General features: G+C 37.3%; 1 protein-coding gene across 4 annotated transcripts in view; it reads left to right on the top strand.

The window, feature by feature from the left end:
* The window catches only part of EMCN (endomucin), a 98,852-nt gene extending 88,983 nt beyond the window's left edge, over positions 1-9,869 (top strand). For 2 of the 4 annotated variants that reach the window (XM_028164175.2, XM_007172910.2), the window contains 2 exons: positions 1,964-2,037; positions 9,366-9,869. In XM_028164175.2, the coding sequence (XP_028019976.1) occupies positions 1,964-1,998 (35 nt within the window). In that variant the 3' untranslated portion in view covers positions 1,999-2,037; positions 9,366-9,869. The other 2 variants (XR_450208.2, XM_007172911.2) reach the window with 2 other exon arrangements.
* Positions 9,870-13,576: the final 3,707 nt, after the last annotated feature.

The raw sequence follows: 13,576 nt of genomic DNA, 5'->3' as shown, positions 1-13,576 counted from the left end.
TGGAGAATAGAAAAGAATTAAAAATTACTTATGAGAGAAAACCTTGATATGATCAGTATTGGCATTTGGTGTATTTCTTTTTTTTTTTTTTTAATAAGGGTTACTATCTTTTTTTTTTTTTTTTTTTTATGGTTGTGTTGGGTCTTCGTTTCTGTGCGAGGGCTTTCTCTAGTTGCGGCAAGTGGGGGCCACTCTTCATCGTGGTGTGCGGGCCTCTCACTATCGCGGCCTCTCTTGTTGCGGAGCACAGGCTCCAGACGCGCAGGCTCAGCAATTGTGGCTCACGGGCCCAGTTGCTCCGCGGCATGTGGGATCCTCCCAGACCAGGGCTCGAACCCGTGTCCCCTGCATTGGCAGGCAGATTCTCAACCACTGCGCCACCAGGGAAGTCCTGGTGTATTTCTTTCCAGTTGTTTTTTTCTAGGTGTATATGTACTTTGTTTGCTTTTACCATATATATCATTATTGTAACTGTTATTTGAATCATATGGTTATTGAATCTTTCCACACTTTCTACTCCCAGTTAGACAGACTTTGGGAGATATTAAGAATTGAAGTTTTTCATATGATTTGTTTTACATGACCTCTGGCAGACAGTAGGGTTTCAATAAATGTTTCTTTTGTTTACTTCTTATTCCTGTACTTTATAGCCATGGATTCCAGGACATGCTGTGCTTTTTGTTAAATAAACAATAGTGAGCAAAGGGTTGTAGTGGGTCAGGGGCTGTGAGGGCTGTTGCTCTGAGCCTGACATTTCTTGAAGCAGAAGACTTGAGGAGCTCTTGAAGGGGAGTCCCAGGTTTGTTCTTCTTAGGTCTCTGGTACTATTTATTATTGCCATGACAGTGCAGGTAACGGGTGACATCAATGGAGTCCCCAGAAGACTGGTTTCCTAGCTGGCAGATAAAAGCTGGAGCAAAACAATGACATTTATTCTCAAAGCTGGACACTTGGACCCATACTGATTTTATATAATGTGACTGCTGTTGTTACTTGAATCTACATGAAAGACACAGGCAATGTGAAATGCTTTGAACACAAATCCAAGAGCATGTAATAATGCTTGGGGGCTTCCCTGGTGGCGCAGTGGTTAAGAATCCGCCTGCCAACGCAGGGGACACGGGTTCAAGCCCTGGGCCGGGAAGATCCCACATGCCGCGGAGCAACTAAGCCCGTGCGCCACAACTACTGAGCCTGCGCTCTGGAGCCCGCGAGCCACAACTACTGAGCCCGCGCACCTAGAGCCCGTGCTCCGCAACAAGAGGAGCCACCGCAGTGAGAAGACCACGCGCCACAACGAAGAGTAGCCCCTGCTCACCGCAACTAAAGAAAGCCCACGTGCAGCGACGAAGAGCCAATGCAGCCAAAAATAAATAAAATAAATAAATTTAAAAAAAAATGCTTGGGGCCTCTCAGCTCCCCATCATCCTAAGTTAATATTTATCTTTATATTGATGATGGAATAACATTGTTATTTTGAGCAATGTTCCCTGTGCTGCTTTGTATGTCATCAAAGTATTCATGTTGGCCTATAAATTCATTTTCACGAAACTCTCACTGAATTATTTAAACAAAGGACCCTAGAATGTTTTCCTGATAAAATGGCATTTTAAATATATGATGTAGTTTTGCTCAGGCAGAGCCAGCTTACGGAACAAGCAAAACTCAATAACTTATTCCCTAGGGCGCCTCTCTTGCTATCACCTCCCAACTCACACCCCCTATCTGCAGGAAGTGAGTTAGCATTGCTCCTCTAGGGTAAAAATAAACAATGGCCGAATAAAGCTCATAAATCTTGGTGAACGATTTCCAGGCAATACCAAGAGGTAAGCTGTGGCTCTAATGACGTTCTTAAAGGGAAATTGGACTTTCCTTGAAAAACAAAAAACAAGCCAAGAAACTTTTATTTTCATGCTTATTCGCTCTCTGAGCTTATAGACCAAAGCATATCTTCTGTTTTTAGGTGAACACTCTGCACAAGGAAAAACCAAGAACTGACAGCTTGATGGATCCTCTCCACACCTGGGCAATAAATATGTAAGTTCCCTAATTTCACTCACTGCGATACTCATTAATATCTGTTTTGTTAGCCTGCTGCAGCTCAGATTATTTTTAAAGACTTTTATAACCTGAAAAGTTAATAGCTTGTGTCAGCTAAACCATCATTTTCTATTTGTCTAAAAACAAACTCTAAGAACACTTGCCAGAGAAATAAATGTCTTGGGGGCTGTAGAAGATTCTTCCAGTTGCCCTGCCTACCTCAGGAATGATACAATTCATTCTTTCTGCCTGTTGGTAATGTTTCCTCATAGATGCAGTTTGCCTCTGCCTGGGTCAGCATATACATACTTAACAGTGGCAGTTAGACAGGGTTCTATTGCTAAGGAAGACTTGCAGGACCCACAATGACAGTAAAAAAAAAAAATAGGATATGACACAGCAGCTGCATTAAGGTAAGAATGCGCATCACAGCCAAAGGCTGGCTCAGGGAGAGGGGTCCAGAGATGCCAGGTGGGAGATCCAATTGTCCTCTCTCAGTAAGAACCGTACCCAGATGTACTTTCTCTCTGGAGCCAGGCACCATGGATGTGTGCACAAAGTACCTCAAACAAGGTGATCCAAAATGCACCCTCAGCTGGGGTTTCTTATACAGTAAGTCCCCTACATATGAACCTTCAAGTTGCGAACTTTCAAAGATGCAAACATGCGTTCCATCAATGTCAGGCATGAGTGAAATTGCACTCTGTCTCCTATTCCTGACGACCCTTCAGCTCTACCATCTCCCACCTCCTCTCCCTCCTCCAGTCAGTAACTCTTCTTGCCTGTTCACTCGATGCCAGCCCCTGTATGCCAGCTGTTGTACTGTACTACTGTACTTTTCAAAGTACTGTACTGTAAGAGTAAAAATATTTTCTTCATTTTTTGGTTTTTTAAATGTATTATTTGTGTGAAAAGTATTATAAACCTATTACAGTACAGTACTATACAGCTGATTGTGTTAGTTGGGTACCTAGGCTAACTTTGTTGGACTTACGAACAAATTGGACTTACGAACACACTCTTGGAATGGAACTCGTTTGTATATAGGGAACTTACAGTACCCAGATGGTCATGTAGGCACATTCTTGCTGTATAACTAGATGAGTGACAGAGCCCTCCAGGTGTCTCAATGAGACCAGATGCAAGGTGATCAATCTCATTACATTAATTGTTAATCAATGAATAATCGAAACCTCTCAAAACTATGGTTACAAGCAACTGCTATTCTGTGTGTTCCATTCTTTGACCAGGAGTCAGTGCAATGCAGGTACATGTCTTATTTTAGTAAAACAACTCAGCCCGATTTCAGGCCTGCTGGAATTAACTTTTCCAGCTTAGCATGGGACTGTCTTTTGCTTTTCTAGAATTGGGTAAGAAAAGTTTCTTTTGACTTATTTTTCACAAGCAGCATTGATTAAGTGCCCTCACAATTAGTGTTTGATAATTTTTAGAACCTGCAGAGAAATTTACCCTTTAGCAACTAATAGTAAAAAAGCAAAAGAACAGATAAATAGGTGTATGCCCAGAATTGGCCTAAACACAATGGTAGTCACTCTGGGTAGTGTCCGGGGGGAATGTCATTGTTATGCTCACTACTTGTGTCTACTTCCCAGCACGAATACAATGCTGTTACGGATACTCAGCCACTGTTTATTGAATAAATGATGCCAGCCATGCTTCTCGGGCCAGGAGCAGGAGACGTAAACAAAGGAGTGTCCTCCAGACATGCGTCAGTGTCAGAATTTCATCCTTCTCTAGCCAGCAAGGGGTGGGTTAGGATGAGAGGAATCTGGGACTTTGCCTATCCTTTTGCAATGCACTCTTTCAGATGCAAGATTCAAGAACCTGAGAAGTGTGAGAAATTTGTGGAGACGTGGTCCAGCTCTCTCTAGTATATGGCAAGCTTCCTTCCATACAAGCTATGGTTTCTTTGCAATCCTGTGGCTAGTAAAAGGATGCTTTCCAGATTGTTAAAATGCTCAAATCTTAGTGACCAGTTGTCCAGTTTGGAGGAAGAAGTCTTCTGTTCAGCTGGAAAGAGAAAGAAAGAAAAGCCTCTATGCAGGAGGCAGTCTCTATACAGGAGAAAAGGAAGAGTACTGACCCAAACAAGCTCAACAAAATGAATTATCATCCAACTCCCATTTCTTTCGATTTTTATACTTTAAAAAGTATTCCTAGCCTCTAATCTCATGTCTTTTGATTTGCAGAGGTAAATAGCTTCTGTTGCCTTTCTGAGTAATTGTGGAATTACATAACAATGTTCTGAAGAGTAAAGATGAAAGTAATGGGAAGAAACATGTTTGAAATTGGTCAGTTCTATTGTCTATTTGTCTTACCCTTTTTCAATATATTTCTCTTAGCAACCATTGTACTTTAAATGTAGTAACCGCTGAGTAATTGCTTTCTCCTAGAAATCAGATATCACCTAGAAATAAGATATCAACTCAGAAAGTCAGGATAAATAGGAATGCATTTATCAGAACTAGAAGTTGAGAAAAGAAGTTGAGAAGTCTTTGGATTGGTATGCAACAGCAAACACTGATATGGAAACATTCACTCATGTTAAAATTTTTCACCTCAGGATAAATTTCTAGATGTATTTAATGCCTGCTGCTTCATATAATGATCATCTATTTTGTGCTGAATGTTGTACTTAATGGAATTCCAAAATACCTTTAATCTATGATCCTTGCCCTCTCTGCAAAACTTTGTCTAGTGAGAACATGAAATCACACACAAGAAATAAGAAAATAGAGAAAAAAATTAAAAAGCTATATGGGCATGATTGATACAATTCATCAATTCAATCTAGTTCTAAAATCTCTTAAGACTTTTATGTCAACAAGAGGAAGGTTGATAGGAGTTTCGAAAAATACTATCTTTCACTGCAGATTTATTGCTATATTTAGGGACCATAATTTATTTAGAATAAGAAAATGATTATTTTAGTTTAAGCTTTCCCTGTATAATTCATTTTCCTCTCAGCTATTAGCTGATACCTCCCTCAAAATGGTATTAGTGCAAAAATAACTTGTGGTAAGTTTTGAAGGCCACTGGAATCAAAGATTAGAGATACATTAGCTGTATGTACTTCTATACATATTTGTGCTCACTTATAATGCAAATATGCTATGTTATCTTCTTCTGAGATTAATTCTTTTATGACAAGAGTTTAATTCTTTTATGACAAAGTGACAGGGAATTGATTTGCTGTTACCTAGGACTTCTGCTAAGGCCAGAATTTTTATGCCAAAATGTAGAGCAGGAAAGCACATCCTTTTCTTACTGATGCCAACAAATGGTCTGAACAAATTGGTTAATAATGAGTGTGAAGGGACATTAGCTAATAATATCTATATGGGGAAAATATATAAAAAAACTAAATGTAAAAAAAAGTAGAAGAAAAATTTGTTAGGTTTTATTATGTGTCTGATTAAGAATTTTCAGACCATGAAACAATATAACACAATGGAAATAATAGGAATTCTACTACATCATGACTTAAAATTTCCAAACATAAAAATTATCATAAAGAAAACTATAAATTATAAATCGGGAATGTTTGTCATAAATATGAGACCAATTCATTAATATTTTAAATATACAAAGACATTTATACAAATCGGAAATTTTTTAAATGAGCAAAGGCCATGAACAGGCAATTCACAGAGGAGGAAATAAAAATGGTAATATAAAATTATAGAAGAGTTCCTGTACTATTACTAATCAAAAATGGAATTAAGACCAAAAAAATTATAACCTTCAATTACTTGAGTTTTTCTTTTTCTAATTTTTAAAAATCATACTGGTGAAGCAAATAGTATCATATGCTGCATTTTGACAGTATAAATTGGATTAACTGGATTAATCTTTCCGAAGAGCAGTTTGGTAATATTCACTAAGAGACTTAAAATATTCACATTTGTCACCTAGTAACTTAACTTTTAGGAAATTTTCAAAAGGAAATTATTTGAAATGTGATTAAAGATTAATATACAAAGAATGGTAGCAAACATTTAGAAACAGCATGTCCAGTGGTATGGAAATTTCAGATAAATTAGGTGTGATCCAATCAATGACATTATACAACTAACAAAAGTGATTATCAAGACAATTTTTTAATTGCAGGTAGACACATCCAAGATATATCTTAAATGAGGGGAAAGAAAATTTTAGAACTGAAAAGAAAGTCTTTTAATTGTTCTGACACCAATCCTGTGCTGCAGAAGGGAGGAGACCTGCTGCCGCCCGGCCGCTCCCTCTGCAGCAGGTCTCCTGTCCGTTCTGTTCCAAGCCACCTGCCAGCGTAAGAAGTGAGGGGCGTTTCAGATCAATGAAGAACCAAGCGGCAGCAAGACCAGTTACTTGTATGAAGGTCTCATCTCACAGATCCTCAGCAAAGTGGAATGTTACCCCTTTCTATTTTTCTTGCAGATACAATTCACTGTACTTCTGTAATTTTCTAAATGACACCCTTGATAATCTAAAAGCATCTTTGTGAACTTCCAGAAAAGCTTAACATGTTTTTCAATTATTTTTCTTACATTTTAAAATGAATAATGAGGGCTAAAAAGAAAACATCACAAGTAAAACAAGATTTATTTTCTGATCCTGGTCTATGGCCTTCAACAAATTTCTTTATAATGCTTTGCAGTAGGTTCCACATCTATAAAACCAGGACAGAATGACCTTTTCTCCTAAAACCATTATGCTTCTTTGTTTATAAAGTGTTGTCAATATGATTAAATAATCATGATACTTTATTATTAAAGTGATCATTAATTTTTTGTAAGAATCACAAATATACAAAATTTTAGGGTTGTGAGAGGTTCAGTGACCATAAAGTTCTTCAGTGACCATAAAGAAGCCAGCACATTGAATTTTACAGAGATTATAATGTTGGAAAGAAAGCTTATGCTGTATTGGTACAGACATTCAAACTGAAATGTCAGCTAATGAATAAAATCATTAATGAAGCAAGCAAAATTCATTTCTTGAGAAAGATTGTCAATGTGTAATACACTGTGATGAAAAATCCAGTTTGTTCCTATATTGGTTTCTGATCTTTGAGAAAAAAAGATCAATACAATATTAATCATGAGCATTATCCTACTCACATAAATTGAGATGTTTACCTAGCTGATCTATGCTGCAAACGCTTAGCTTCACTTAGAAACTCACCTACGGAGGATTACAGTTTCGTTGAAGAAAAAGTGACAGAGATCTTACTCCTTGCCCAGTACTAGACCAGGTATTAAGAGGGACATAACATGGTTTGCTGTCCTCAAGGAGCTTAGACAAGTGTAGAGAAATACAAATAAGATCATTTTAATAGAATATAGTAAATAAGAGAGTGGTATATAAAGATAGCAATGGTACCTTGAAATTTAATGGTAAATTTCTTAGAGAAGATAGTATTTAAGTTGAGACTTACAGGGTAAGGAAAAAAAAATGACCTGGGTTTTTCTAGGCACAGGGAATAGCATATGTAAATGCAAAGAACTGTGAAACTGAGTGGTATATGAAAAAAATTATAGATAATTGGTTAACTTAGAGCTGTTCTATATACAGCTGCTGCAGGGTCAGTGAACTGTTGATACTGTTCCACAATGAGATTAAGTACAGAAACTGAGTGTAAGCGTTTAAAAATTGTTATAGCAATCTGCTATTGCTTCAACATTTTATTCACATTATTTTATTCTTTAAAATATCAGTTTGCAACTGATTAGAAATTTTTAAAAACCAACCTGGTCCATAGATAACTTGGGAAGCAAGGGCCTAGAAGATATAGTTCAATGCCAGAAGGGCTGAGAAATGAGGCTGAAGCAGTGGAAGACACCAGATCATGAGAGGTCTTGTTTCCCATGCTAAACTAAATCATAAAGGACTTCACATGGCGAGAATGAAATACTTTCCTTTTCTAAGCAGAATAAAATCTGACTCTTTCCTTTTTACTAATGCCATCAAGCAGCCATTTATTTATTTGACCTTGAATGTAAAACACACCCAGGAAGTTAGTCCAGAATTTGAGAGCGGGGAGTGTTTCAGTCACCCCTGTAATCATTGTGTTCCTTCTAGGGCTACGCCATGCTCTGGCCTGTGCGAGACCATCTGTCAGCCACAGGTGCTCTGGGAGGACATTAGAAATGCCCTGCTTTACAGTCCTTTCCACAGACTAAGTAAGACTTGACCTGGATCCTGTGTCCACTCTCTGTTCTTCCAACTGTCCCGCAAGACATGGTAACCAGTGTCCGGCTCCCACACTGCAAGGCAGCAATGCAACCATCCCTAGCAAAGGTCCTGCCTCGCCTACCACGCCATGAGGGAGCAAGATGCAGGTCTCCACCCTGGTCCCACTGCCCACCCTCACCCCCACCATATCCTCCTCCTCCCAGACTCCAGCAAACCACCGGCACTGCCATCAGCAGCACGACAGCACCTACCCTGCCATGCCGGGCACGTGCCCCTTTCCCAATTAAAGCACAGAAGCTTCCATCTCCTGCTCTTTTGGGGGGCCAATACACAAAGTTGTTTCTGTACCGCAAACAAAAAAACCCAAAGTAATAAACCAAAGCCCTGACTCTCCTTCCTGTGAAGGAGAAGTGCAGAGTTGCCTGTTCACTGTTCTCCCTGATAAGTACACAGCAGCAAAAGCATGAAAGTTGCCAATAAATTTCTTAAATTACTCACATTGTTACCGCAAGCAACAGACCTTGAACGATGTCGCGTTAGTGATAGGGTACGGTGAGGTGCTTTAATCAGAAGAGGAATATGATGAGATTTGTGCTTGAGACACATCACTGAGTGTTCAGTGTGGAAGATTAATTCAACAGGAGTAAGACCGGAAGCCGAGAGATCAGAGGACTATTTCAGTATTCCCCGGGAAAAGAACAAGGGCTTCACCAGGTCTGCAGGTACAGTAGGGATACAGATGAAGAGGCAGAATAGAATAAAGAATTGCCTGGAAGGTAACATTCTCCAGAGGTAGGGATTGTGTGCATGTAGGCATTGGGGAAGGAGAACTATTAGGGGTATAGATTATGCCCACACATCTAGCATGAGTGCTTGGATGGATCATGAAGGTAAGAGCAAAGATTGGAATTACGGAGCGAGAGGGAATAGGTTTGGGAGGCAGTCTAGTGGGTTTCCTTTCAGACTTGTTGAAGTTGAAGTGCTTATGAGACATTCCAGTGACTCTACTGGGTGGAAAAATTCAACTGGTCACTAACATTTCTTACCAAGAGATGGTGTCCCCCAGCGTCTCTACTTCTTCACTTTCTTGGAATCTGAACTTTTTTGTTTCCCCCTTTCCCACCCCACAGGCTTACTCTTCAGCTTCTGTGCTCCAGAGGTAGAAAGGAAGAAAGCCCTGTGGATTCAATCCTGACTTCCAACCATGCTCGCCAGTGTGCACCAGTCACCTGTCCCAATAAAGTGATGTCCAGATGACACGCAATAATCGAAGAGAATCGGAAACCATCCTCGGCCTCTCCTGTCCTTTAAGATGTGAAAAAACACGTTACCACATTTTATAGGAACATTCCTAGGGGAGGGAATTTTAGGAGGGGCATCTGTGAGCAGGTAACCTGACAGCCCAGGCAGGTGGCTTCACTGATGAAATGACTGTCCCTTGAGTTTAAAGTTTTCAGAACTAACATTTCTTATCCACAGAGACTTTCCTACTTTCTCAGTGTTCTTTTGTTACCTAACGTTTGTATTTATTGTTTTCCACTATGTTAATGCAGGGAACATTTGCAAGTGTATTATTAAATATTGGGTCGAAATCCTGCCATGCCACTTTGTACATAAAGATATTTTATTCATGCTTCCATGTGTTACTTTTCATAAATAATTGCTGTGCTCAACACACTAAAAATATGATAATACGACTGTGAAAATGGCAATGATATTGTCTTCCCATAATTATGAGTATTTTGGGATTGATTATTAGACTATGAGAGCTCACTAATGAAAGGCATCTAATAAGTGAGAAAGGGACAAAGGATTCACGTATTAGACCCTGTTCAAGGGAAGTCAATTTCTTTGGTCTTTCTCTTTGTAATTCACACTATGTGACAAGGATGTAAGGGCATTTATGACACTCTGTACCGCATTCATTACGAAGATAACAGGACTGTGCTTTTTCATAATCCATTTGATTGACACTATCTCTGTGCATTTTTATTTTCTTTTAGAAATGTATTGATTTGTTCTAGCAATCATTGTTAAATCTCCAGTTTGTAGAAACCAACATTTCATAAATACATAATTGTGATATTATTTTTCAGTGTATCACTTTCCTAAAAATACCATATGATTATAGCTGCCACTCCATCAGGGTCAAATTCTTCTGTTGAAGGCTGACTGATAAACCTTGACCACTCCTTGGACACAAGGGATCAAGACATCATGTTGGCTGAAGTTCTATGGAAAGTTTTGGAACGAAAAAGCTGCCAGTGGCAGCTCTTTAACTTTTATGATTACCTAAGCTGATATCGGTGCTAAAAATTATCTTAGTGATACAAGGACAATGTAGTAGAGACAGAAGGGTACATTTAAAACTACCTTTTACAATTTATTTTGTTGCAGTGTATTTTAAAATGGTCAGCGTTAAGGATTATGTGAATAATCATTTTGGTTTTTGCTCCCTGATGTCTGCACTACTTCTAATCAAGGACACCAAACAAGAATACTTATATTTCTTACTGGTGCCTCTTTATGTTTCTTTGAGAAGAAAAATGGGGAATAAAAAAGAAAAAGAAAAAGAACAACAATAGGGTATAGAAAAAGGCTAGGATCTCCAGTACCTACACTTTCCCTTGAGGGATGCTTTACCCATGCTTAACTCTAACCTAGAAGTCTTTAAATGGGTGCAACAGTGGCTAGAGCATGCCAACCATGGAGCATTTGTCTTCAAAAGGAAAATATTCCAACACCCCCAGAATGCTTTACAGAGCAAAAGCATTGTTACACAGAATGTAGTAAAGATACAAACTCTTCTGCAATTTAAATTACTGCAAGTGATATGCTATTCTGACTTCTAGAAAAACCATTTTCTTGACCTTTAATAAATATTGTTCAAAGAGAGTTTATAAGGATCAGGAAGAAGGAAAGCTTTTTAAACATAATGAAAGAATGAAATTCACTCTAGTTCAAGAATTATACATAAGGAATATGCTTTATACTTACAACTATAGCATTAAATCTTTAAAAAGTCAAAGTGATAAGAGGATTGAGAAATTTGCAGAGATATTCATGGCATTTTGTAAAGTCAATCTCAAAGGTAATGTCTGCATTTTTATAAGTCAACTTGAACTTCTGTTGAAATAGGGCACTTGGTTTTCAAGCCAAAATTATCATTAATCAGATTTTTTTTTAATTATCTGATTTAGATGATCTACTTTTTTTATGCCTGATTTCTTATAAGTTTTTTATTCTGATATACAGTTCAAATGTCACTGCAGCCAAGGAAAAAATGTATTTAGATCAAAGGCAAACCTTTCTGTGTGTTTGTTCTGCATGACAATATGAATATAATTTAAGTCTATCAATAGTCAAAACATAAACAAGAGCTAATTAACTGGCACTGTTGTCATCTAAGAATAAGCGGATGTTGTTGTCTGACGCACTGGTTGTGATCAGTCAGCAGAGAAAGACTTCTAAATTCCCCTTGCTGAGCTGAAATATTCCCTTACATATCTGACAAATCTGTATCTTATTTCTTGTCTACCTGCCAAACTTAAGTTCTTGAGGATCAACTTAAGACACCGACAAACCTTCAACAATGAGCATGCTAGCTCTTCCTCCTGATTTTTCTCCATCGAGAATTGATGGGGTTCTAAAAAGAAAAGTGGATAAGTCCTTTAAAAGTTGTTTTTTGCGTGGTAGTCTCAAGACTGTGAATTTGTTAATTATTGCCTAATATTGAAGATATCCATCATTGTGATTAATTAACTAATAAGTATCTTGAACTGAGAATATGTCATGGATTATCTACAGAACTTCTGGTCAAAATTTCCCCACAAACACAAACAAGACTTCTCATGTTCCTTTAAATGAGTATACTTTGTCTTTTCTTCAAGGGGATTTATCCTATGGGCCTGAACACCTTTTTCTTGTTCTGGTTACTTTTTAAAGGAAAAACAGTTTTGATAAATAATGAAAAAACATCTATCTTGTTCATCAGTATTACATTCCTGAACTTAAAGTCAGAATTCTACCAAAGTGATTACGGATAATATCATTGGTTAGTGACACTGTGTCTGAGGCACTGTTTCCAGGCACTGTGCTAAAACCCTCACATCTGTCATCTCAGTTAATAAGAAAACAATGATAAGATACAACTTCTAATATTACATTATATTTGTTGTATTATTTTTCTCAGCAGCAGCATATTCATTTCAGATATATGGAAACCAAGACAGAAAATTAAATAACTTACCCAAGGTGGTACAACTAGTAAGCAGTAAAAATTTGGATTCCAACCTAAACCCCAAATCCCTGCTCTTCATCACTTTATTACTTAGTCTTTCTAATCTCAGTTTACCTATATATAAAAACGGGTTAACAATTATGCTCCTGGCTATAGTTAAAACAGGGACCACTTTATCATCCCATTATAAACAAAGGTGACAAAATCATGCATTAATCCTATGAAATCTCCAAAAAAGCTACCAAAATTAATAAATTAATTTGTAATAGTTGAAGAATATAAGATCAATATACAGAATCAACTGATTTCTTTCATTTAGTAACCAAAAAATGAAAATTAAAAATATATATACAAAAAAAAAAAAAATATATATATATATATATATATACCATTTACAATAATGCCAGTATATATAAAATTCTGAGGGATAAATTTTACAAAATATGTTCACTCCCTGTACACTTAAAAACTGTCAAACTTCTAAGAGAAATTAAAGAATACTAAATCATGCATTAAAAGACTCAGTATTATTAAGATGTCAGTTCTATTTGAATTGATCTACAGATTTATTACAGTTTCAGGCCAAATTTAATTTTCTTCTTTGTAGAAGTTGATAAGATGATTCCAATGTTTATATGGAAATAAAATGGACTTAGAATAGCTAAAACGTTTTTTTAAAAGCCTAAATTTGGAGGACTCACAATACTGGATTTAAAAACTTACTTTAAATCACGACAGTTCAGAACTGACCTAAGAATAGAACTTAATCAATGAAATAAAATAGAGATTACAGAAAGAATTAAATGTATGCTTTTCTCCTATATACACATGAATATATGGTCAACTGATTTTTGACAAGGGTGCCACAATAATTCAATGGGGAAAGGACAGTCCTCTCAAATTGTTCTGGAACTCACATGATGAAAAAGCAAAGCTCAACACTTACCTCATACCACACACAAAACTGACTCTAAAGTGTCATAACCTTAAACATTAAATCCAGATCTATAACATTTGCCTTCTTTAATGTCAGTAAAGATTTCCTAGATAAGGCCCAAAAGGCCAAAATTAAAGACAGCGTAAGTCGAACTTTAAACTAAA

This window comes from Balaenoptera acutorostrata, chromosome 5 (assembly GCF_949987535.1).
Source record: "Balaenoptera acutorostrata chromosome 5, mBalAcu1.1, whole genome shotgun sequence".
Taxonomy (NCBI): Eukaryota; Metazoa; Chordata; class Mammalia; order Artiodactyla; family Balaenopteridae; genus Balaenoptera; species Balaenoptera acutorostrata.
The sequence above is the reverse complement of the archived record's forward strand: the minus strand, read 5'-3'. Positions and strand labels throughout refer to the sequence as shown.